Source organism: Ascaphus truei, chromosome 3 (assembly GCF_040206685.1).
Source record: "Ascaphus truei isolate aAscTru1 chromosome 3, aAscTru1.hap1, whole genome shotgun sequence".
NCBI classification, from domain to species: domain Eukaryota; kingdom Metazoa; phylum Chordata; class Amphibia; order Anura; family Ascaphidae; genus Ascaphus; species Ascaphus truei.
Genome location: NC_134485.1, coordinates 377,363,911 through 377,387,282, shown reverse-complemented (window position 1 = coordinate 377,387,282; position 23,372 = coordinate 377,363,911). Strand labels below are relative to the sequence as shown.

The 23,372-nt window shown below is 41.9% G+C and overlaps 1 protein-coding gene across 6 annotated transcripts in view; it reads right to left on the bottom strand.

Annotated features, from left to right (window-relative positions):
• MICU2 (mitochondrial calcium uptake 2) overlaps positions 1 to 23,372 on the bottom strand; it is a 382,386-nt gene that overhangs the window by 101,611 nt on the left and 257,403 nt on the right. For all 6 annotated transcript variants that reach the window (XM_075592259.1, XM_075592260.1, XM_075592261.1 and 3 more), the window contains 4 exons: positions 14,115 to 14,146; positions 13,571 to 13,646; positions 5,795 to 5,842; positions 1,455 to 1,537 (listed from right to left, as the gene is read on the bottom strand). In XM_075592259.1, the coding sequence (XP_075448374.1) occupies positions 1,455 to 1,537; positions 5,795 to 5,842; positions 13,571 to 13,646; positions 14,115 to 14,146 (239 nt within the window). The remainder of the gene's footprint in view (positions 1 to 1,454; positions 1,538 to 5,794; positions 5,843 to 13,570; positions 13,647 to 14,114; positions 14,147 to 23,372) is intronic.

Genomic DNA, 23,372 nt, shown 5'->3' with positions numbered 1-23,372 from the left:
TTAGAAAATGTATTGTGAGCCAATTATATATGACGTTTCGACCTCGAGGACCTTTCTCAAATGCAACGTCCGACGTCGTTCCGGATAAGGAACACGATGACGTCATACGCATTTGGCACCAGGAGGTTGGAAGAAGCGCCGTGATGACGTCACAGACTTCGCGAGATTCGCTGGAGGAGACTCTACAACGAATGAGAGGAAAGAACTGCCCATGCATCACTGAAAGTGACGGACCATCTGAGATGGAGGACAATCAGGACACGTGGTGGGGTCTATTTAAGAAACTTTTTAATATTGTTTGTCTATTATGCCATTTGCATTTGAGAAAGGCCCTTGAGGCCGAAACATCATATATCATTGGCTCACAATAAATTTTCTAAGCAGAAATCCGCAGTGCCCAGATTTTTCCTTCCTATCAGATATTGGAGAACCACCCAGAGATTCCTGACCCATGAGCACAGGTATTTATTGTACATTTTGTTTCTTTGGGGAGTGCAGCATTACTCTACTATTTTGTATGTATTTGGGGGGGGCAGTTTTGTTATGGGAGTCAGTATTGTGCGTGTATTGGGGGCTTGTGTGGGCAGTTTGTGGGGGGGGGGGGAGGGATTGTATGGGTATTGGGGGAAATTGTGTGTGTGTAGCCAGGGGAGGAGGGGGAAATGAATGTGAGGAAGGGGGGATTGAGGGAGTGGTATTGAGTGAGAGCGGGTAATTGAGTGATAGCGGAGGAGAGAGGGTGCGTGAGAGAGGGATGGGGGAAGAACGAGAGACAGAGGGGGAGAGAAATACAAGTGTGAAAGGGGACAGCTCGCAAGGGCACTGACACGGGGGGAGGGGCAAGGGACGAGCCCGGGGCAAAGCTCAAATCCTTGTCCCCAGGAAATCTGATGGTGGCCCTGGCTGGGATATCCTGAAAACCTGCCTTTTAGGGGAGAGAGGGGGGGGGGGGGAATAGGGAGGGGTTGAGCACCCCTGCCCATAACACACTGCAGACAGAGATTCCACTGCAGCCAGGGATTCTGGGTAATGGCATGCAATGAAGTCATTTTTGCTTCTTATCCTTAACATAGAGGAAGTGAAAGAGTTGTATTTGACTCTGATATCTGGCACCTCAAACAGTGAAATGATTTTATAAATTATATGTACAGAGACTATACCTGCATTAATGCATTATGTACAACCGTGCTTTCTTTAGCAGGGCAGTAACAGAATAAAGTATTATAATAATAAAAGTGGAAGTGATGCTTTACATAATCCCCTAGCATGCTCCCTTTTATAAGGAGTTTATTTGCATGGCACGGCACTCCCCACGTCTATCAGTACAGGGATTACATAGCAATTATGGAACAACTGTTGTGTTTTTATGGGCATGACATATGACTAACAAATGCAATGTTTCAGGACAGAATGCAGCACAGTTTGTAACATTAAATGCAAACTATTCTGCGTACCTTAAAAAATTCTCTCTTCTCAACCTGCTCATTGTCATCAGTGTCCAGCATCTGAAATGCAATGTGAAAGCCGGCCTGTGGTTCTGAAACAATAGAAGTCGATTTGACATTACATTACGTCTTTACATTACACATTAGTTACAAAGTAGATGCAAACCTAATAAAAACACATCGTAGAAAGATATCAATGTCATGAGCTCATGAATAAGGTATAAGGCCGGGAGGTTCTCGGATTCTTTCTTCCCTCACTATTCTGTGGAGGGATTAACCCGGCTTTCGTTTATTGAAAGGTAAAAAAAATAAATGAAAATGTAGAAGGGAACACTGTATAAAATAAATAAATAAAAAACAATCTAGTAAACTCATAAAGAGGTTCCAGACAGAGGGGGACATACTGTAGTCCCTCTAAACCAGGGGTGGCCAATTCCAGTCCTCACGGGCCACCAACAGGTCAGGTTTTAAGAATATCCCTGCTTCAACACAGGAGGCTCAATTAGTGGCTGAGTCGTTGACTGAGCCACCTGTGCTGAAGCAGGGATATCCTTAAAACCTGACCTTTTGGTTGCCCTTGCGGACTTGAGTTGGCCGCTCCTGCTCTAAACTAAGGCTGAAGTCCAGTGCAGAAGAGAGACATTGCACACATGGAAAAATGTGTAACAATATAGAAAAACCATATACAGTACATCATCAAAATCACAGATCGGAAGCAAAGAAACCCAGAAAGCATATAACTGGACACAAAGAAACCTGCTCCCTAGAAACACAGTAACGGGGGAGGAGGGACCCTCCTTCAGTCTGCATGTAAATGGTATGCAATTTGAGAATTTGAGATTTAAATGTGCACAATGGGTATGTGCATTACTTGCTTTTTTTTATTGTAGATTTTAACTTTCAGACCTTGAACTGTTAAAATTAAATCTGAAGCCAAGTTTCAATGCAGCAATAATTTAAAGATGGCCAGTAAGCTCCCATTTGTGTGTTAGGAGCCGGAGCTGATGGGTCCCATTTACCAGGCCATATAAAAACTCCATACATGGCCGTCTCACAACTTTAACTCTGCGTGTTCTTGGTGAATATTTTGGTGTGATGGTCCTGATGAAGGGCCCATAGTGAACTGAAACATTGATTTTGTTTGGACATATAATATATTTATTTTGAACACAGTTCCTTCAGTGATGTGTCTTTTTTTTAATCAAAACTTTGATACCAGACAAGGTTATAAAATATGTTTGTTGATAACATTCATGTTGGCGCTAAGAACGACCACCGACAGGGGGGGAGAGAGCTGGGACATAAGCAGGACCACTGATAAGGGCGGGGGAGGGGGGAGAGAGCTGTAACATAAGCAGGACCACCGACAGGGGGGGAGAGCTGGGACATAAGAAGGACCACCGACAAGGGGGGGAGGGAGAGAGCTGGGACATAAGCAGGACCAACGACATGGGGGGGGGGGGGGGGCTGCCAGGCTCCAGGTGCTGCTGCGGCGGGCCTCTCTCAGCTGGTCAGCGACGGAAGTTGGGGACCGAAGGCCTGAGTCCACCCCCAAGGTAAGTGTTAGTTGTGTGTAGGGGTATTGTGTGTGTGGGTGTGTTTGTTTTGTGTGTGTGTGTGTGGGGGGGGGGGGGGGGTATTGTGTGTGTGTGTGTGTGGAGGGTATTGTGTGTGTGTTTGGGGGGGGTATTGTGTATGTGTGTGAGTCTTTGGAGGAGGGTATTGTGTGTGTGTGTTTGGGTGGGGTTGTATTGTGTGTGTATCTGTGTGGGAGTTGTATTGTGTGTGTGTGTGTGTGTGTGTATGTGTGTGTTGGGGGGGAGAGGACCTAATGTTAGTATGGGAATCTTCACTATAGAGTTGAACTTCCAGTACAAGAACATTAAGTGGCAGCCAAACATTAATGTTAGAACATCCAACGAAAAGAATATTCTCTTGAACATCACGTTTCCCTTGATGGAATGTTGTGCTAAGATTGCCTAGAGATTGGGTGCATTCTGATGCCTCTTGAGCTAACTGAACTGGATCGGTATGAAATCTAATTCCCTAGCAAAGAGAGAAGATTTCTGTTTCCAACAAGGGTCTAATAATCTGCCACAAAGGAATGAATAGAAGCATGTAAAATCCCTCCCAGGAGATGAAGTCACACTGTTCAATTAACATGAAGGAAAGATATATCAAGAAAACAGTGCAGTGAGAAGAGGTTGTATCCCCGAATAGCCAGTGCAAAACGTAGCATATAAATGTGAGCTATAGATGGCACCAAAGGTATACTCTACATGTGTGGATGCTACATGAGCATTTTCTGGCATACCAGGGGAACTGTATGCATTGCTGCATGGCAACTTGTTTGAACCATTCACAAATTCGACAAACATATTGTGTGAAAACAATGATGCGAAAGAAAGAGAGAGCTGCCGTTCTATCAATGTACTGCTTAGTTACTTCCAATTGCATTCTCATTCATGTCTGACTCCCCTTTCAACCTTTAAACATCCAGATTGTACCTCCAGTAAGACATCTTCTTATCTGAATTGCTAGGTTTAGTGGTTACATTGCTTCTGTATTTCCTCCATGCTAAATGTACCTCCCTGGCGTGTTAATCAGTTTGCTCACTTTCACTGCTGGTCTTCTTCACTTATTTTTGTATTGATAATTATAGAGTCATAGTGATGGATTATGATTGTTGTTATTTAGTCAGCTCCAGTCTGCTGTGAAGATAACAAGTTACAGTTGAACCATGTGCCTTCCTGCCCAGGTAGGTAGTGTGGTTTTATAGAGTGAATGGTGTATGCCAGGGGTGGCCAACTCCAGTCCTCAAGGGCCACCAACAGGCCAGGTTTTAGGGATGTCCCTGCTTCAGCACAAGTGGTTCAATCAGTGGCTCAGTTATTCTGACTGAGCTACTGATTGAGTCACCTGTGCTGAAGCATGGATATCCTTAAAACCTGACCTGTTGGTGGTCCTTGAGGACTGGAGTTGGCCACCCCTGATGTATTCATAGCCTACTTCCTATTATATTGTACCCTTTTGCATCTTTTTGTTTGTCTAACGTGTCAGATTTTTTTTACTTGGGGTACCTATGGATGCTACCTACATACATTATTATAGAAATACCGTAATCGGGGGGCGGATTTAAAAATCCACCGCCCATAGGCACTTAACTTGGTGCCGCCAGGGCCACCTCCTCCTTCAGCGTTGTGGCATCAAATGATGCTGTGACGTCACGTGACATTGGAGCATGATTTGACGCTTAAGGATAAGGACTGCATGAAGGAGAAGGTAAGAATATTACAGAGGTCCCATGCTCTCCCCCGGCAATCAGTGGGGAAGAGAATGGGGCCTCTGTATATGGGGGGAAAAAAGGAAATTTGCAGCCCCAAAATCTTGCTGCCCAAGGCCCGGGGCTATCAGAGTTAATGGGACATCCACCACTGACCGTAATAGTAAAGCTGCCCCTATATAATCTTTATGTACACTGCAGAGGTAGTACAACTGATTTTATGAACTTGCTTAAATAAGTAAATAACTATATATACTGTATGACACAATAAATCAGTGATTCCCAAAAGGGGCTAGGGGAACCCCTAGGTTTGCGAGTGGTCTCCAAGGGATTCACAAAAAAGAATATGTAATGGCGATCCCAGGCCATGTGGGGACTGCGCATTTAGTAAGGCCTTTAACTGCACTTTAGCCTGGGTGGTAAAGGTGTCAATTACAACAGGAGCTTCAAAAAGTTGCTCCCCACAATGCTTTGCATCGACAGCAGCAAGACATTATGATTAGGAAGCTCCCAGTGATTGACACCTATATCACCCATGCTGTCTGCACACACTGAGGTGCAGTTTGGGGCCTTATTAAGCTCAGGACACTATACTGCGTGGGATCGGTCACACCGTTTTTTTAGCAATAGTGTGATGAGTAGGCTATAAGATTTATTAATTAGGGGATCGCGGGACAAATATTTTCCAGCAGGTGGTGCACAATGTAAAAAAGGTTGGGAACCACTGCAATTAATGGTCACGCTTCAAAAGGGGCTATTTATAATATACGTTGTTGGATAGCTTACAAGTAAACTGGAGCCAACAGTTGTTCACTTCAACCTTTCCCAAAGGAACTGCAACAAATCTTATAGCAATGCACTGCAGACTGAAGTGCTCGATGTGCTGTTTCGGTAACTAGGTTTCTCTTTGATGTAATAAGCAACCAGCTCATTCTCTACATATTCCTGCATTTAACATCAATTTCCTGGAGTTACACTCATACAAGAAAAGGCAGGAGTTAACAAAACAAAACCCCCCAAAAAACATTTTATTTGGAAAGTGAAGATGCTGGAGGATAAAACCTACTTGTTAGAATCGTCAGCAGGAATAAATACTCGGTGTAAGAAATCAATCCTGAAAAGAATTTAAAAAAAAAGAGAGTTACAATATAACTGTTATACAGTGAAGCAATAGAACAGTACTGTATCACAATAACACAACACTCATCCCCCGGCGGCCAGATCTAAGGCATTTCCTTTTTTTATTAGTGACAATGTAGTTTATGTTACCATGTCACATTTACACAAATAATTGCAGGGCAGAGGAGTTTCACATATTTTACATTGTCATCAAGATTCGGACCGTGCAAACCAAGCTCATATGTTTGTAGGCCACAGAGTGTGAACCTGTTGTGCTAAAACATTAGCATCTGGTTTACCCTTGTAATCAATTAAGAGAGTAACTTTTATTTGTTTTTGAATAATATGTCTGCATTAAATCTTGGGATTTTCTTTCCTTCACTTAAAATGTCTTCACTTCTCTTCGGTTGTTTATAGGAAGGGAAAATCAATTCAACTTGCTCTGCATATTTAGGACTCCTCTAGTGCAGGGGTGCCCAACTCCAGTCTTCAAGGTTTCCAGGATATCCCAGCTTCAGCACAGGTGATTGAGCCATATGGGTTATTTAAGGGATATCCTTAAAAGCTGACCTGTTGGGGGGTCTTGAAGACTGGAGTTGAGCACTGTGTTACTTTGATCCTTTTCAGTATGTCCTCCCTTTGCTGCATTGGAAGAGTGGAGAGTATCCTGCTTCAGACTGTCACGGGGAATATGGAAACACACCAAGCTGCCAGGTCACTAGATTGCACTGATAGTACAGCTGGGCCCCGTGCCAAGAAGATACTTTTATTTTTTATATGAACATGTCCTTTCTGCAAGGTGATATATTTTTTTCCTTCAAGGAAAATTCCAGTATTTGTCTTTGAAACGTGGACTTCAATAAAATGTGTGTAAATAGAGAGACAAAAAGATGGTATTGCCTTTAGTACAGCATAGCGGTATACAAACTGTGTGCTTAAAGCAGCAAAACATGTGAAATGTTATTTTTTTTTATTATTAATAAATCAGTATTAGATAAGTGGCTTTTTTTTAAACATTTTAACTCTTAATGCCAATTTTTATATACTGAGGATTATTTGATTTCTACAGCAGGTTCTTTCTAACACTTCCCCGTCTGTGATAATTTGTTGCCAGTATTACCAACAGTTTGAGCTTCAAACTGTAACAATCGTCAACGTTACCTTATTAATATAAGAATACATTGTAGCTGCTGAGTTACACTGACTGAAGCATTGATTGAAACTAAAAGGCGGCCATTTTGTTAAGCACACAATCAGGATTTTTACAGATTTATAACAATAGCACCAAGCAATTGCCAGCGTAGGTAGGAATGTAGAATAATGGGGAAATGCAGTATTTGCTGCTTAACCAATGTGTATCCCAAACATACAACTGCAGTCATTTATTAATAATTGTATGCCAGTGTTATTTTTGTCACATTTAATAGAATAGTTTTTTTCCTTTTAGCCCCTTTGTGCTGGGATGGCTTAAACCGATTGTGAAGCCTCACTGGCACTGAAGGGATTAATCATTCAATTGAAGCTTATATAGTACAGAAGACATGTCAGTGTGGCATGTTTAAATACACCGCTTACTGAACAGTAAACATCATTTACTTCCGTTTATACTGGGGGAAATTAATAGATAAAGAAAACCCATCAGTCTCCGGGAGGAAAAATTCAATTCTTAATTATAAGAGGGACAAGAGACCTGTATTAGCAATCATAACTGCAAACCGTGTCAACGATAACACGTTCAGCCTCACAATGGGGTCCCCGGGGATGTTTCCCACTGGCATTTTATTGTGAATTTGCCTCATTATGAAAGTGGGCTTTTGTAAGCATTGACCTACAGCACATGGATTAAAAGTCAAGAGAAACGTTGTCCTATAATATCTTATCATGATCTGTGCATTCTTGTTCGGCATACTTATTTGATGTTATCCTTTTTCAAAATGTTTTTTTAACTAATGTACTGTACCCCTGCAACAGTTTTCCACTAACTGGTTACTGCTACCCATATTTGGCACTTTCAGAGACGGCCTCACTTCAAGATCATGCATTATATTTTTCCCTTTGTAGGACATAGCTACAGTAAATAAAAATTCCACTGCAACCCTGTCTTTCCCCATTATCGCTTAGCAAACAGTCCTTCCACTGCAGCCAGGGATTCTGGGTAATGGCATGCAGTTGAGCACAGTGTGTGACTCTTTAATTCTTATCCATTTTAACAAGGACCCTAAAAGCTTATGCCTGCCGGGTCGCAGACCTTTCTGAGACAAGCAAATGCACCACAAGTAGTATTTTTATTGACTGTACGGTTGAGGGTTTTTGTCACTTTTTTTTTTTTAAATGTTTGGTTATAGGCTATAGCTGTAATTCAGGAAACGGAATGCCAAGTTTGAGTATTTTCAGTTGTACAGAGCAGACAAAAATGTGACAACCGCAGTCCCCCTTTGATGCGAGTCCTACTGAAAAGAGATGTCATCACTGGGCAATATGAAGCAAGAATGTGTGTTTGTTCAGCAAAAAAGATTTACAGTTAACGTGCTGCTGCTAAGGCTTATGTTGATACGCTCTTCGTGGGCACTGTACGCATGTCACATTTTCCTGTTCTAAAATAAAAATAATCACAAGCTCATGTTTTATATAGAAATGCTCTATTATTGTTATCATTATTATACGGTTATATCACGTCCACTATGCACATGTCTACGGAGGAGGAGGAAATTCCTGCCCTGAAGGCGCTCACGTACGTGAGACGAGAACTAAATGCACACGGTTAAGGGATTTCAATGTTGGCGATCTTCAGCAAGTCCTTATTATTAGAAGCTGGTATGATGCGGATGAAAAGGTTATTATGCAACATTTGTGCGTCACCTGTGAAACTCTCATTGTCTGGAAAAAACAAAAAATGATGTACTTTGTGTTTTGTGTTTTGTTTTCCATAAGAGTAATGAGAAGCAGGATAATGTATCACTTATTCCAGTGGGGCTCAACTCCAGTCCTCAAGCCTCCCCAAAAGGTCGGGGTTTCAAGATATCCTGCTTCAGCACAGGTGGTTCAATTAGTCCCTGCTTCAGCACAGGTGGTTCAATTAGAGGCTCAGTCAAAGACTGAAATCAAAGACTCTGATTGAGCCACCTGTGCTGAAGCCGGGTAATCCTGAAAACCTGACCTGTTGGGAGAGCTTGAGCACTAGAGTTGAGCACCCCTGACCTAGTCTAACAGGACTACCATAAAGTAACATGACCAAATAATTAGCAAAATCCTCTTTAATATAATCAAATTGTTTGGAATAGATGATAGCAGGTGAGTAACCCCATTGGCCTGTGGACAGTTGTTGTTTTTTGACAGTGCTTTTTGAATATGGATGAGTTGTGGATTGTACAGTATATACTGTAACTTTTAGGAGTGTTTAGTATTTAGTTTTAAGTTGTGTGTAGTATTATTTGCTAAATGATAGGTTACATTTTCCAGCAGGTTATTTTAATAGTTCAATTAACTAAAATACTTCTGCTTTTTAAAAAAATTTGTGTATGCAAAGGTGATAAAATACTTCTTCACAGAAAGGGTGATGGACTAACCACTCAACAGAGGTGGTGAAGGCTCATAACGTAAGGGAATAATCTTAATACAGCACTTGGAATCGCCATAAGGCTAGCCTAAATAGAAAAGAAAACCAGTAATAAAATATGTACAGTAATGATGTTTTACAATGGGAATACCACGGGGACACTAGGGGGCCCAACTGGTCCTTATCTGCCTTCAAATTCTATGGGGGTTATTCATTAAATGGAAATGGTGCCAATCGGGGCACTAGCGCACGGAAACTAGCATTGAAGTCAATGGGAGTTTCTGTGCCATCATGCACCTGTACCATTTCAATTTAATGAATGACCCCTATGTTTTTATGCTGGCCTCTATCATTAGTCATGTTAATAGTAAGTAAACGTTGCTCTGTGTTAACTCATATTGGCTTTTTTCCCTCTTTTTTATGAATTGCTTCCACTGCAGTCAATCTGAAAATCTGTGTCTTTTGTAGTAATTTGTGTTGATGATTATTTTCGGCAGTGAGTATCTACCCATATAAGGGGCAACAATGCATTGTGGGTCTGTTCCCAAACCAAAAATAACTTTGGGGCTTTATTTATTCTCAGTACTGCTTTGTTACAGCTGTATATTCATTATCAGAGAAGGTGATGAACATGAACTTCTCCTTTAAATGTATTATTTCAGTGGGTAACCTATAAATACCACAGGTATTACAATGGGATGTACTGGATTCGATTCATCAAGTTCTGCGAAAGTGTGTTTATTAACCGACTGTATAACAGCTTACTGAATGCCAAAGTAATTGCATTCTGGTCTGGGGTTGAGCCACGCAAAAAGGTGTGATCTCTTATTAGGGCAGTTACATATATGTAATAGTAAAAACAAAAGAAATACCGGCGCCTTATGAGTCCAATGTAGTAATTGTTCTGGAAGTCCAAAACGTGAGGAGAAACGTCCAAAGAAGCAACCCTTCAATTCCTAGACCGTCGGATGATCAGATGCGACTTTCTCCGTGCGTTGCGTAATATGAAATGAAATAAAGAAAAATATAGTGCAACATAGCCAGCACAAGATCAATTGATCAAAAACAATAACTAACACACCTACATAACGATACAAAACAGACAAAACAAACATAGGACATACAATAGCAAGGCTGCGAATAAAAGCTAATTTAATACAAAATAAAACAATATAAAATTGGAAATATGCGAGTGACAGAGAGACCGCCAATCCGGTGGAGTAAAACCGGAGCCCTACACACAGGATGGTGGATGTAAACAGGCAGTGGACATCGGCTGTGGAGAGATGTATGTCATCCTCTGGTTACACAGTGGCGCTCATAGGCGTGCTCCTGTGCTTTCCCGCGTTCCTCAGGCGAATGTTACGTCACTGGGGGGCGGGCCTTGAGGGGAAACGTCCTTCCTGCTTCTAATCTAAGTCTGTAGCGTTACTCTCGTCAGTTCGTCAGAACAAGCTTCTGAAATTACCCTATGCGTTTCGTGCACTTGCGCACACTTCCTCAGGAGATCCCCTGAGGAAGTGTGCGCAAGTGCACGAAACGCGTAGGGTAATTTCAGAAGCTTGTTCTGACGAACTGACGAGAGTAACGCTACAGACTTAGATTAGAAGCAGGAAGGACGTTTCCCCTCAAGGCCCGCCCCCCAGTGACGTAACATTCGCCTGAGGAACGCGGGAAAGCACAGGAGCACGCCTATGAGCGCCACTGTGTAACCAGAGGAGAACTTACATCTCTCCACAGCCGATGTCCACTGCCTGTTTACATCCACCATCCTGTGTGTAGGGCTCCGGTTTTACTCCACCGGATTGGCGGTCTCTCTGTCACTCGCATATTTCCAATTTTATATTGTTTCATTTTGTATTAAATTAGCTTTTATTCTCAGCCTTGCTATTGTATGTCCTATGTTTGTTTTGTCTGTTTTGTATCGTGATGTAGGTGTGTTAGTCATTGTTTTTGATCAATTGATCTTGTGCTGGCTATGTTGCACTATATTTTTCTTTATTTCATTTCATATTACGCAACTCACGGAGAAAGTAGCATCTGATTATCCGACGGTCTAGGAATTGAAGGGTTACTCCTTTGGACGTTTCTTCTCACGTTTTGGACTTCCAGGACAATTACTACATTGGACTCATAAGGCGCCGGTATTTCTTTTGTTTTTATGTTCCACTCTGATTTGTACAAATCAGTTTCCACCAGGCAGCCTAGCCCGCCACTAGGGGGTTAATCCCTATAGAGGGGGTTACCATTCACTCACTTTCATTAGCGCTATTTATACACGTCTTTTCCCCATATATGTAACGGTGTTACAATTGGATCTATGGCATATAATAGTATTTACTAATATTAGTATTATTTTTAAATATGATCACTTTTGTGAAGTATATAAATATTGGTATTTACTTTTCCCGCATTAACTTTACTTTATTATGGCAATGCAATCATTCTAAGGACCCCTATAAGCATCAGCTTATAGGGGTCCATGTTAAAATGGATTTAAAGCAAAAGGTGACACTGTGCTCATTTGCATGTAATTTCCCAGAACCCCTGGCTGCAGTGGAAGCATTGGAGAGGAGAATGGTGAAAGGCAGGGTTGCAGACCCAGTGCAGTTGCAGACATGTGAATGTGCTCACAAGTGGTATTTTTATTTTCAATCATCCTAAAAAAAAAAAAAAAACCTGTATCTCTTAATTGTGCTTGTTTTCTGTTTCTTCAATAGCAGCCACGGCCAGAAGGCATTGGGTGTACCACTTTATACTCCTATACGTTGAAAACCTCAGCCTTAAACCATTTCTGGCTCCCCTAAGTACCTTTTAAATAATTTTTCAATGTTACCTAATAAATTTTGTAAGATGAGGCCTAGGGAAGGATCTGCTCTTAAGAAAGCAAAAAGTGAAATGATCACTCTAAGGATAATTACATTTGTTTAAGAAGACAATTAAGTTGTTAAGTTGTTCACAATATGCTCTTAAGGAGGGTGTAGCATACACAGCTAGTATCTACTTTTTCAGCATTTATGAGGGTAAATAGGATTTTTACAAGAAAAAGAAAGCCAGATCTTAAAGAGCTTTCTCTATCATAGTGAAATAAATTACATCGTAGATATATTTTATAATTACAGGATTAGTTTATGTAAGTTGACACCCCATTTGTCTATAGAATACTGACTAATTTGTGACCTTTCTAACTGTGAAGTTTAAATATGCACAGATGCATACAGGAAAAGAAACAATAGATAATCTTTTCCAAGAATTAAAGAGACTTTGCCGTCACAAAAGTACTCCTAAAATCATTTGCACCTTAACCGTTGCCTTACGGTATTTTGAATTTGATTTCATAGTGGGGATCTTTGTACGAACATGGAGAGTGTTGTTCAACCATTAAAAAGATTGCATATTGTGTACTGAATATGGGTTTAACTTATCTCAGATACACACTTTATCAAATGTGTGATCTCACGCACTTAAATGTAATTTAAGAGATTTCACAAAGTGAAAGAACTCAACAGATGGAACCTCTTCTATACCATTTCGATATGTAACTTAGAAAAGAGAGTTTCTGAAAATACATTACTTCAATGTTTCTCCAAAATAGAAAACTACTGACGTTTTTACAATTATGTCTATGTCCTACGGTTGAAAAAATAAATATATTGTAAGTGCAATTCATAACAATATATTTTGTGCCAGCTTCAGTGTGCTGCACTTTTAAAGTAGAATTACGATACAAAAATGAATCTCTTACTGTCTGGGGTCCATCACATTTGTTTATGGTGCCATTTCTATTCAGCTGTGATATATTTATATAAATGAATGGGTATTTTTTACCTTGGCAACTAGAATTTAATCTAGGAGGCAATAGCTGCACAACTACAGCTCATAAGCAACTACAATTGCACTAAGCAGTTACTATTCTGCTGCCTGAAGTGCAAGGATCAGGGAGCAGTGCAGTGTGTAAAAGAGGCCATTTACTGCATGTTGATGAAGAAGAAGACGAAGAAGACGAAGAAGAAGCAGAAGACGAAGAAGACGACAAAATGAAGTATCTCTGGAAGATTACCAATAGTGGCAAAATTACTACTGGTGTTCAAACACAAAAGTCCAAAATCAGCCAGTCATATTTTTAAATGCTAGACATTGCAAATCCATGCTGAAACATGTTCTTACCTTTGTCTCCTAGATCTCTGTAAAACGTTGATCCTGGTTTCACCTTTGTCGCCTGGGTCAACATAGCATCTAACTCCTTTAAACAGACGCAGAAATACAAGTGTAAGTTTAACACGGAGTTCAGAGGATTGCTTTGTAATTTTTATGTGGCAACAGTGGTTCTACTTGAGATAATATTGGTCAAATAATAGATGCCGGTGATTGGCAGGGTAATCTCATGTGACTTGCTAGTAGCCCTTTCAATTTTAGGGTTTCACTTTTGAATTATTACACCCCTTGAAGTCCTAGAAGGCAACACATTCACTGTTTATACTCCACTGACATTGAGCTATTTGTTGCGGATTCCATAAAACTGGAACATTTTAAATGTTTATATTTATGATAAAAGTATGTTTTAATGTCACCTGGTAATAAAAAGTTACAGTAGAAAGCAATGACATTGGAAGTTATACATGTATTACTGGTGGGCTTTGTACACAAATGACATTAAATGAAAACATAGAGCAGAACGCCACAGAAATGTTCCACAATAACACTGTCCTACCTTTTTGGTGAGGTTCTTGGCAAACATTTTACCTGGAAAAAAAAAAACATAAAATGTTTATGCTAATATTTATCAAATTGTAGCTACAAATAAGACACAAAGATGCAGAAATACAGTCACTACACCATGTATGAAAATATCACATACTGGCAAGTTGAGGCTCCCTTTAATTATTTACTACTTATGTTGATATCACTCTCTTACCAGCCTCAATTAATATCACAATAGTGTATTACTAGAACAATGTACAATATTAGACAAATTACATTAAAAGTACACTGTAATCCATGTCTCGCTTGTTCTAGTGTTTTCGTTTTCCCTAAAGTTGGTTAGTTTTGGATTGTGGTAAAACATTTTAATTTGATACTTTTTATTTAATAAATATTTACATCTACATTTATATTCTGTATTATTATAAGTGGAAGATACATCATACCACCCAGACACCACCCAGATCAGGTCGCTCTCCCAAATTGAGCAGCCGGCCAAGCAGGAAACTTGTTCGGGATGTCCCTCTGAAGCTAACAATGACCTTGAGAGAGCTGCAAAGTTCAGTGTCTGTGATGGGAGTCAGTGTCCCCAAATCAACAGTAAGTTGGTCCCTACACAAACCTGGTCTGTATGGACAGGGGGCGGGGGAGGAGAGGGGGGAGGGGCAAGAAAGAAGCCATTACTCAAGACTAATCATAAATCACGTATGGAGTTTGCGAAAAAGCATATACTGTAGATGATACTGCAGATATGTGGAAAAAAGTTTTTGGGCCAGATGAGCCCAACACTGCACATCACCCAGTCAACACCATCCCATCTGTCAAGCATTGTGGTGGCAATGTTATGGGGATGCTTCTCTGGCAAGCTCATCAGGATAGAGGGGAGAATGGATGGTGCAAAGTATAGGCGAATCCTTGATGAAAACCTGATTGAGTCAGTCAAGACTCGAAAACTGGGGAAGAAATTCACATTTTAGTAGAACAATGACCCAAAGCACAAAGCCAAAACCACACTGGAGTGGTTAAACAAGAAGAGAATTAATGTTCTTGAGTGGCCCAGTCAAAGTCCTAAGTTGAATCCAATCAAACATTTATGGCGAGATTTGAAGATTGCAATCTGTCCACGATCTCCAACAAACTGATCAGAACTGGATTTATTTTCCCTGAAGAATAAGAAAAAATGTCACCATCCTACTGTGCAAAGCTAGTAGAGACCTCTTTCCCTGTTGGAGTAGAAATTAGGGTTTCTCATTTACGCCTAAAGCTTGGGCTCTTTGGGCATAGCCATGGCTGCCAATCTGTAATTATTGCAAAGGAAACATGCTGGAGATGGGGATAAAAGGGTGGCTATTTACATTGTATATTGTGGTGTTGTAAAGAAATGTTACATTTATGTTCACAAGCATGTAATTTTGCCAACAAATTAATTTTTTTTTAAAGTATTCATTTATCTAATCTATTTTTCATATTAGGTAATTCTTAAATAGATCACCTCAATCATGCTGATATTAGCTTATTCATATTATGACAAAAATGTCACGGAATGCGTTGGAGGGTCCGGTGCCTCCTTTTTATATGGCTTAATAAATTGTGTTTTATTTTTACGTATATTTCAGCCCCCATCTCCTTATTTTTGTTAGTGCACCGCTTTTCTACATTTTTGTCACATGCAAGTTCTTTTTGGCGGTTTGCAAACTGAAGGGACTCCCGGAATTAGTTAAGAGTTGAAGTTCAAGTTGAGTATCACATTTCTCAGAAAAAAATTGTACATACTTGGAAATTGTGGGTACCCGTGTAGATACAGAAGAATTGGTAACTCTTGGACATAACTGCCTATCAGCAATTTCTGCCTGGGTGGCCCTTCACCTCAAGCTTAACATAGCTAAGACAGAGCTCCTCATAGTCCATCCCAAACTTGGCCCCAGTGTTCCCTTCATTTCAGTTACAGTATTAACAATAATATCCACCGAGTCTCGCAAGTACACGGTCTAGGGGTTACATTCAACTCCTCATTTTCCTTCCGCTCACCTATTAACACCGTTACTAAATCTTGTCGATTCTTCCGTCGCAAAATTGCTACGATACGCCCCTTCCTATGTTCCATAGTCACTAAAACACAAATTCAGGCCCTTGTTCTCTCCAGTACTGATTATTCTTTTATTTTGCCTCCTACCTGTCTCCCTTACAATCCATTCAAAATGCTGCTGCTCAAATGATCTCTTGGTCTTCAAGACGTGTATCTGCTTCTGACCTCATGAATCCTCTCTGCGGTTTCATATTAATCCTGTATAAAATTCTCCTCCTTTCTTTTAAGGCTCTATGCTTTGTACCTCCTTATATCTCAACTCTGATCTCTATTAATACCCCATCTCACCTCTTACGCTCAAACCCTAGGTTGTCTCATCTTTGCACCATTTGCCTTTACAGCACTCTCCCAATGATCTCTCCCTAACAATGGAACGCTCTTCCACTCAATATTTGTCATGCACCTTCCCTTTCCACATTCAAAGCCTGGCTGAAAGTTCACCTCTTAAAAGAAGCTGCTCATTAAATTATTTACGCCTCTACAACTAACTCCAGAGACCCTTGACTTCTCTGGCTACACTTTTAAGCCTACTGTGTACCTTAAACCTCCCAACTCGGAAACCATGAGGGTCCCTGCAGCTGAATATAGCGCAATTCAGGTCTAGGACATCCCCGGTTCCCATCTTGAAAGAAAATAAATGTGACGGGGGGGATTGTTAGTTTAATATACAGTACCAGAGTTTTTCATGTAAAACACAAAATCTTAACATAATAAAAAATGATAAAAGTAATGTTACAGATCTGTAGCTCATAGCATCACGGCTGGAAAATGTACCTGGACCAGTGCTGGAAGCCATTTGTCCACAGCAGTGGCCGGTGCACCCCGGATTGATTGACAGGTCTGCTCCTGAAAACATTCTGTAGCAGCCATGCTCCACCCCCCAACACCCCCCCCCCCCCAATTTATCACTAGCTTTTAAGTGGATTTTCAAGCCCTGTATATCACAACCCTGAACTAGATAGAATATATCTGTTCATTCTCCAATTGTATTTCTATGCAAGCCTTAGACCCTGAGATTAAAGAGCTCCAGTAGGTTTCTGTGTTCATGGCTGAGAACTTTCAGTCTGTTGCAACCTTAAAACATATGAGTGAATGGGAGTGTACTTTTAAGCTCTTAAATGTCTTTTTGCTACAGTGACACTAACTGGGTTAAAAGCAAAGCAAAGCAAAGCAAAACAAATCTTTTGTGTAACCTCAAAAGTGTAAAATTACATTTTTACTAAAAAAATGCCTCCTTTTGATCTTTTATTGCAAGATTATTATTATTATTTTTTTAAAGATGACACTGAACATTTCCTATCAATTATTGCAAACCGTACAGGGAGAAGGTTCCATGGGGATGAGCAGTGCACTTTCATCTTCTGTGGCATTAGATTTTTATTATTGTACTGACTGATCTTAACTTTTTTTTCCCCCCAGTAATCTTGTTTCTTTGAATTCCCCTGTCATTGTTAAGCCTTTTAACTCTATAAAAGTGATGGGTGTTACTGAGTGCAAGTGTGCACTAGCTTAATTCGACCTAATGCATTTCCAAACTCTGATGTCAGGCTTGTTCCGCGCATTTGTGTTGAAGCATGATATATCATGGAAAAAACGTTCCTATTCGAACAATTGCAGTTGACGTGAAACCACTTTTGCCCATGGCGAATTAAAGCTGAATCAGCTGCAGTTGGTGATGTTTTGTTAGTTACGGTTATCAACTAATTTTATTCATTTAGCCACAGGCAAAGTCTTTTCTGACGCTATCTAAACATCATATTATTAAAGCACCTTTTTTCCAACTGTGTATAAAAGTGGCCCTTTGCCTGTAACATGAAGTGCTTGTAGTTGGTGACTAGTTTGTGTATTCTAAGCCGTATAAACATTACATGGAATATTTCAGATAGGTGGAGGCACGCAGAAGAAAAAAAATGTACTATATGTTGTAAGCCAAAATTCCATCAAGGGTTTAGAGATCCGTAGAAAAAGAAGAAGTAGTTTTTGATCTTTAAGGATTCTAATAAAAGCAGAGCCAGATTTTCTTAAGCTCTACACTTCAGCAAGTAGCACGTAAACGGCATAACAAATAGCTCTTAATTTAACCCAATCCACACTGGAATCACTTGCAACACGGTTCTTCACTCCAGCACTGAAATAGCTATAATAGTGGAGCATTCCATAACAAAACACACAACATTTGTTCTTATTCATTTTACCAGTGGATAACATATGGAAACTGAAAATACATTTAACAATCTATATTATAATATATTATATTTACATACAGTATATATGTTGCACAATTTCCCCCACCCCCTGGGAGATATGGCGGCTATGGTGTGTGTGGTGCATTACCTGTGGCTCACAGGAGGGCCGAGCCTCCGCTGCTGGGAGCCTGGGGTGTGTGTATGATCCGTCTGGTGACAGCGCCTCCACCTGCAAGGGATCTTACTATGTTGGATAATCCCGTGATAGCACCCAATAAAATAATACAAACACTGAATAAAATAACAGTTTACTGTATGCATAGAATAATAACAATATACCGTCCCCACCTACTAGGCCTTGCACGGCCGTACCCTCAGAGTGTCCTCCAACTCAATGTCTACACCTGATGGATTATCCCCCCAAAGTACTGAAGGCCCTTGGGCACCCAACCACCATGCTGTCCACCAGCAGCAACCCACCCAAATGTGTGAGACAGCACTGCCCACAACTACCGTGTGTAAAGTTGGTGCACTTGTTGATACTTGCCGGGTACTCCAGCACCCGGTAGCGCCACAACTGAAGGATAGGATCCACTGATCCAGCGTTGGTTGTCAACGACAACGTCCGCCTCCACGTGGGGTGACCTCCCGCATGGATGGTATCACCATTGAAGATAGTCTCTGATCTGTAGTGATCTGATCCCGGACCACTGGATTGCCAGTCCACCGCCGCGTCCTGGCTGTGTCCCTCACACTGGTGCTACAGGGGCAGTTTCCCTAACTACTGGGCCTGTCCTTGCAGTGACCACTAGCTGAGGAGAGTCGGGGCCTAGCTGGGGCCTAAGGGGGTTTCTGACCTAGCGCAGGGGTCACAGAAGCCCTGCACCTACACACCCTACCCCTTCCTCGTCCCAGCTCCGACTGACGTGCTCCTAGCATGCGCAAAGTATCAATATCTGGAAGCAGGGGATCCTGGCAGTCCTATTGGCTAAGTGTAGCCACCTGACTTGCAATACCCTGTGCATTCTGGGGCTTGTAGTCCCTGCAGACTGTTCTATTGTAATGGCCGCCTCTCGCTCCTAATACTGCGCATGAGCGGCATCTTGCGTACACGCAATCGTACCCAAGATGGCGTGCCCTGCAAAGGGAGCCCCCGGCGACCTGGTTGCCTGCTGCAACCTCCCCACGTTCCCCCCCCCAGCCTCCGCTGCAGCCAGAGTTAGGGAGACGGGGGACCCAGGCTACACACACACTCCAATATATATATATATATATATACATGTAGAGGTATCAGTACCGTGTTAGCCGAGCTTCAATAATCAAAAAAATAAATAGATGATACCGTTCTGTGGCTAACGAAATGCTTTTATTTGTGCGAGCTTTCGAGATACACTGATCTCTTCTTCCGGCGATGTTACAATGAATGAAGCAAAAGGTAAACTTAAAAACAGTGTCTCTTGGAATGTTATCTGTGCTGTTCCTTCCCCTGGTGTGGATGTGTTTTATGGCTAGAGGTGTCAAAAGGTTACTGTGAAAGCAAGTTAAGAAAGAGTGTGTATGTGTATCAGTGTGAATAAAAATGAATGGAGAGACCACAGTATATACAGTGCTTTACACAAGGTGTGTGTGGAGTGGGACTGGATATAAATGGTGTGGGTGGGTGTGGAAATGTGAGAGTTAGTAGCACAACTAAAAGTGTGTGTGGATACTTAGTGGTCCCTATTGGTGTATAGGGATGGAAAAACAAGGAGTATTAGTATGTGTGAGAGACAGCTGTGTGTGCAAACATATAGCACAGTATGTACAGACATGGCCTTTAGCGCTTATGGGACGAGCGTTCACTACTGTCAGTAATGACTCATAAAGTTTCGATCTCTGTTTAGGCCACTGCTAAGTGTCCCGAACAGTTGCATAAATTTGTATTCATGCAACCGTCTCTCTTTCGGGGTTTTAAGATTACCTTTGAGTATGGCAACCCTCAGATCGTTCATCTGATGGCCAGAGGCAGAGAAATGTTCGCCAACAGGACTGTCTCTTGTACCGCGTGTGATGCTGTGGCGATGCAGGTTCATTCTCTTGTTTAGCCCCTGCCCTGTCTCACCTATGTAGTAGCAGCCCCCTGGGCATTTCATGCACATGATGAGGTACACGACATTGCTGGAAGAACAGGTGAACCTTCCTCTGATTTTGTATTCCCGATTCCTGTGTGGTATTTGTATTGTGTCCGCTGTGTAGAGCATTGCGCAGGTTTTGCATCTTGGGTCCTGGCATGGTTTTGTCCCGCATTCAGTTGTACTGCTGAATACTTTACTCCTCACCATAATATTCTTGAGATTATGGGCTTGTCTGTATGATAATAAGGGTGCTCTATATATATATATATATATATATATAGAGCACCTAACTGGCAACTTTTTGTTAAGTGCACAAGTTGACAGTATAGGAGGAGAAGCCATACTGTACCAGTTGTCCCGATTTCTACAGAAGTAGTAAACAGGAACCAGTAAATGACAAACAGCAGACTTCACACCCAGTGCTTCAGAGTACACAGTTTTGCCATTACAGTAATCCTACTAATGCAAATAGACATTCTAAAATGAAATCATGAAATGTCCACTGCAAGCATTAACTCCAGGATAGAGCTGTGAAACCTTATTAGAACATTTACTGCATCAACTCCTCAACTCAACTTGGCAATATACAGTAACTCTGGGCCAAGAGAAAGCATCCTAAATCTTTGGTACCTGATTGGGCCTGGTGATGTGCTCTAGGTTTAGTGGGGTGCATTAGTGTATTTGCTTCTTGCAATGCCTTATTACATTACTAAAGCGTAATTATCCATGTTACTGACCCAAACCACATAATTATCTTTTTTTTTAATGTTATTTTTTTTATTCTGCATTAATCAAAATGTAATTGTGAAATCCCAGTCTAAGATAGGATTTTGATCATTTACATGTGCCCCTAGAGAGTGTGTGTGTATTTATACAAATACACACACCAATATATGACCAGGCATAGTATGCAACTCCTATAGTAGTATGTGTTTCTGAAAAGCTATTAATTTGCTAGGGGGAATATATATGTGGCAGGGTCTCCCTTTGAGCTCCCCTTAGTCCCCCTTTGAGCTCCCCTTAGTCCCCCTCACCTCCGCTGCAAGCGGGAGTGCTGTGGGGGCGTGCGGCTGCCAGCGGAGCGCGCGTACACCAGGCGAACGCCGGTAGAGCGGTGAGGGTTGCGGACAGTTACGGCGGGTGATTGCGTCGCCGGAGGTCCCTGGCGGCGCCCTCTGCAGGGCGCCGCCATCTTGGCTGCAATTGCGCATGCGCAAAATGCCGCGCATGCGCAGAGTAGACATGCGAGCGGCCATTAGATAGAGAAGGCTCTGCAGGGAGTACAGCCCCCAGCATGCATAGGGGCAGGTAGTCAGGTGCACCAGAACAGCCAATAGGGCTGCAGCTTCCCCTGCAATGAAATACAGATATATTTTGCGTGCTGCAGCCACATTAGTCGGAGCTGGGACAAGGAAGGGGTAGGTTGTGTGTGCAGGGGTCTGTGGCTCCTGCACTAGGCCAGATACCCCCTGTTAGGCCCCAGCTAGGCTCCAACTCCCCTCACTTTGTGGTTGCTGCAGGGACAGGCCCATAGGCAGGGACACTGCCCCTGTAGTACCAGTGAGAGGGGCACAGACAGGACACGGCGGTACCCTGTTCTCAGGTGGTCTGGGACCAGACACCTGCTGTCACAGAGACTCTTAAAGGTGGTACAATCCAAGCGTGAGCAACCCACGTAGAGGCGAAGGCGCTGCAGTTCGTCAACGGGTCCACGGACCCATCTGTATCATCGGCATCATCTGAGCGCCCAGGTGTGGACACACCCAGCAGGTATCCATTTCACCAAGTGCACCAACTTTACACGGGCTGGTGGGGCAGCGCAGTCACACTTACGTGGGAGGGTGAATGACTATGGAAACCAGGGTGTTGTGTGCTTAGAGGCACCCTAATACTTGGGAAGGTACACCCGTTGAGGGTGAGGACACGGTGCAAAGGGGGGCACGGTGAAGGGGTACGGCCCTGTGAGGCTTGTATGTTTTGAAGAGTTAATATTATTGGACTGTGTAGTAAAACTGTTATATCTATACACGTGTGTTTTATTGCATGGGGTTCCTGTTACGGGGTAATCCACACAGTACAATCCCGTACAGGTGGAGGCACTACCGAGCACCAATCCAGCAGCTGAGGCTCAGGTTTCCTGTGAGGCACAGGTATTGCATCGCATCACACACCGTAGCCCCACATCTCCCAGGGTGTGGGGGAAAGTGCGTTACATATATATCAGATCCATATCGGTTGCCAAAAAGAGAGGCATTTTCACCTTGTACCTCTTTGCATCAATGCACCAGCTTCCCATTTAGAGAATGGTTATTGGAAAAGTTAGGGAGGATTGTTACAATAAAATGTCAAAGGGATCAAAATCCGAGTCTCGGTGCATCATTGTTTTCTTAGCCCAAAGAATCCATCAGGTCTGAGGCGGACTGAACCTCCCTGGATAACAGTCAATGGATGTTATATAAAAAATAAAAAATTGCGGTCAAGACAGTTTAAAGATTAAATTAAGGGATGCAGTGCTTTCAAAACCTTACAGGTCTCTTTTTCCCGTGTCCCTCATGTTTCTTACATCTGGAATACAGTAGCCAGGCCAAAAAGTGGTACGGTGCATTAAAGAAAATGTTTCTTTGCCTTCATATATACTCCGTAGTTTCTAAAGCGCAGATGTAAGGTATTTGGTGTCCCATATACCCTGATCGTTAAAGCGGAAAGTGTGCTCTCAATTTATTGCTAAGTCAATGGACCATGCTAAGTGGCACTGCTGCTTTATGTAAAATATGGAATTTTATTCCGACTACAAAACAATAATGCTTAGCTTGTGGTTTAAATTTACTTTACTGCAATCTATGTACATTTAGCCCCGGTGCCCTCCATGTCCCAGAGACCCC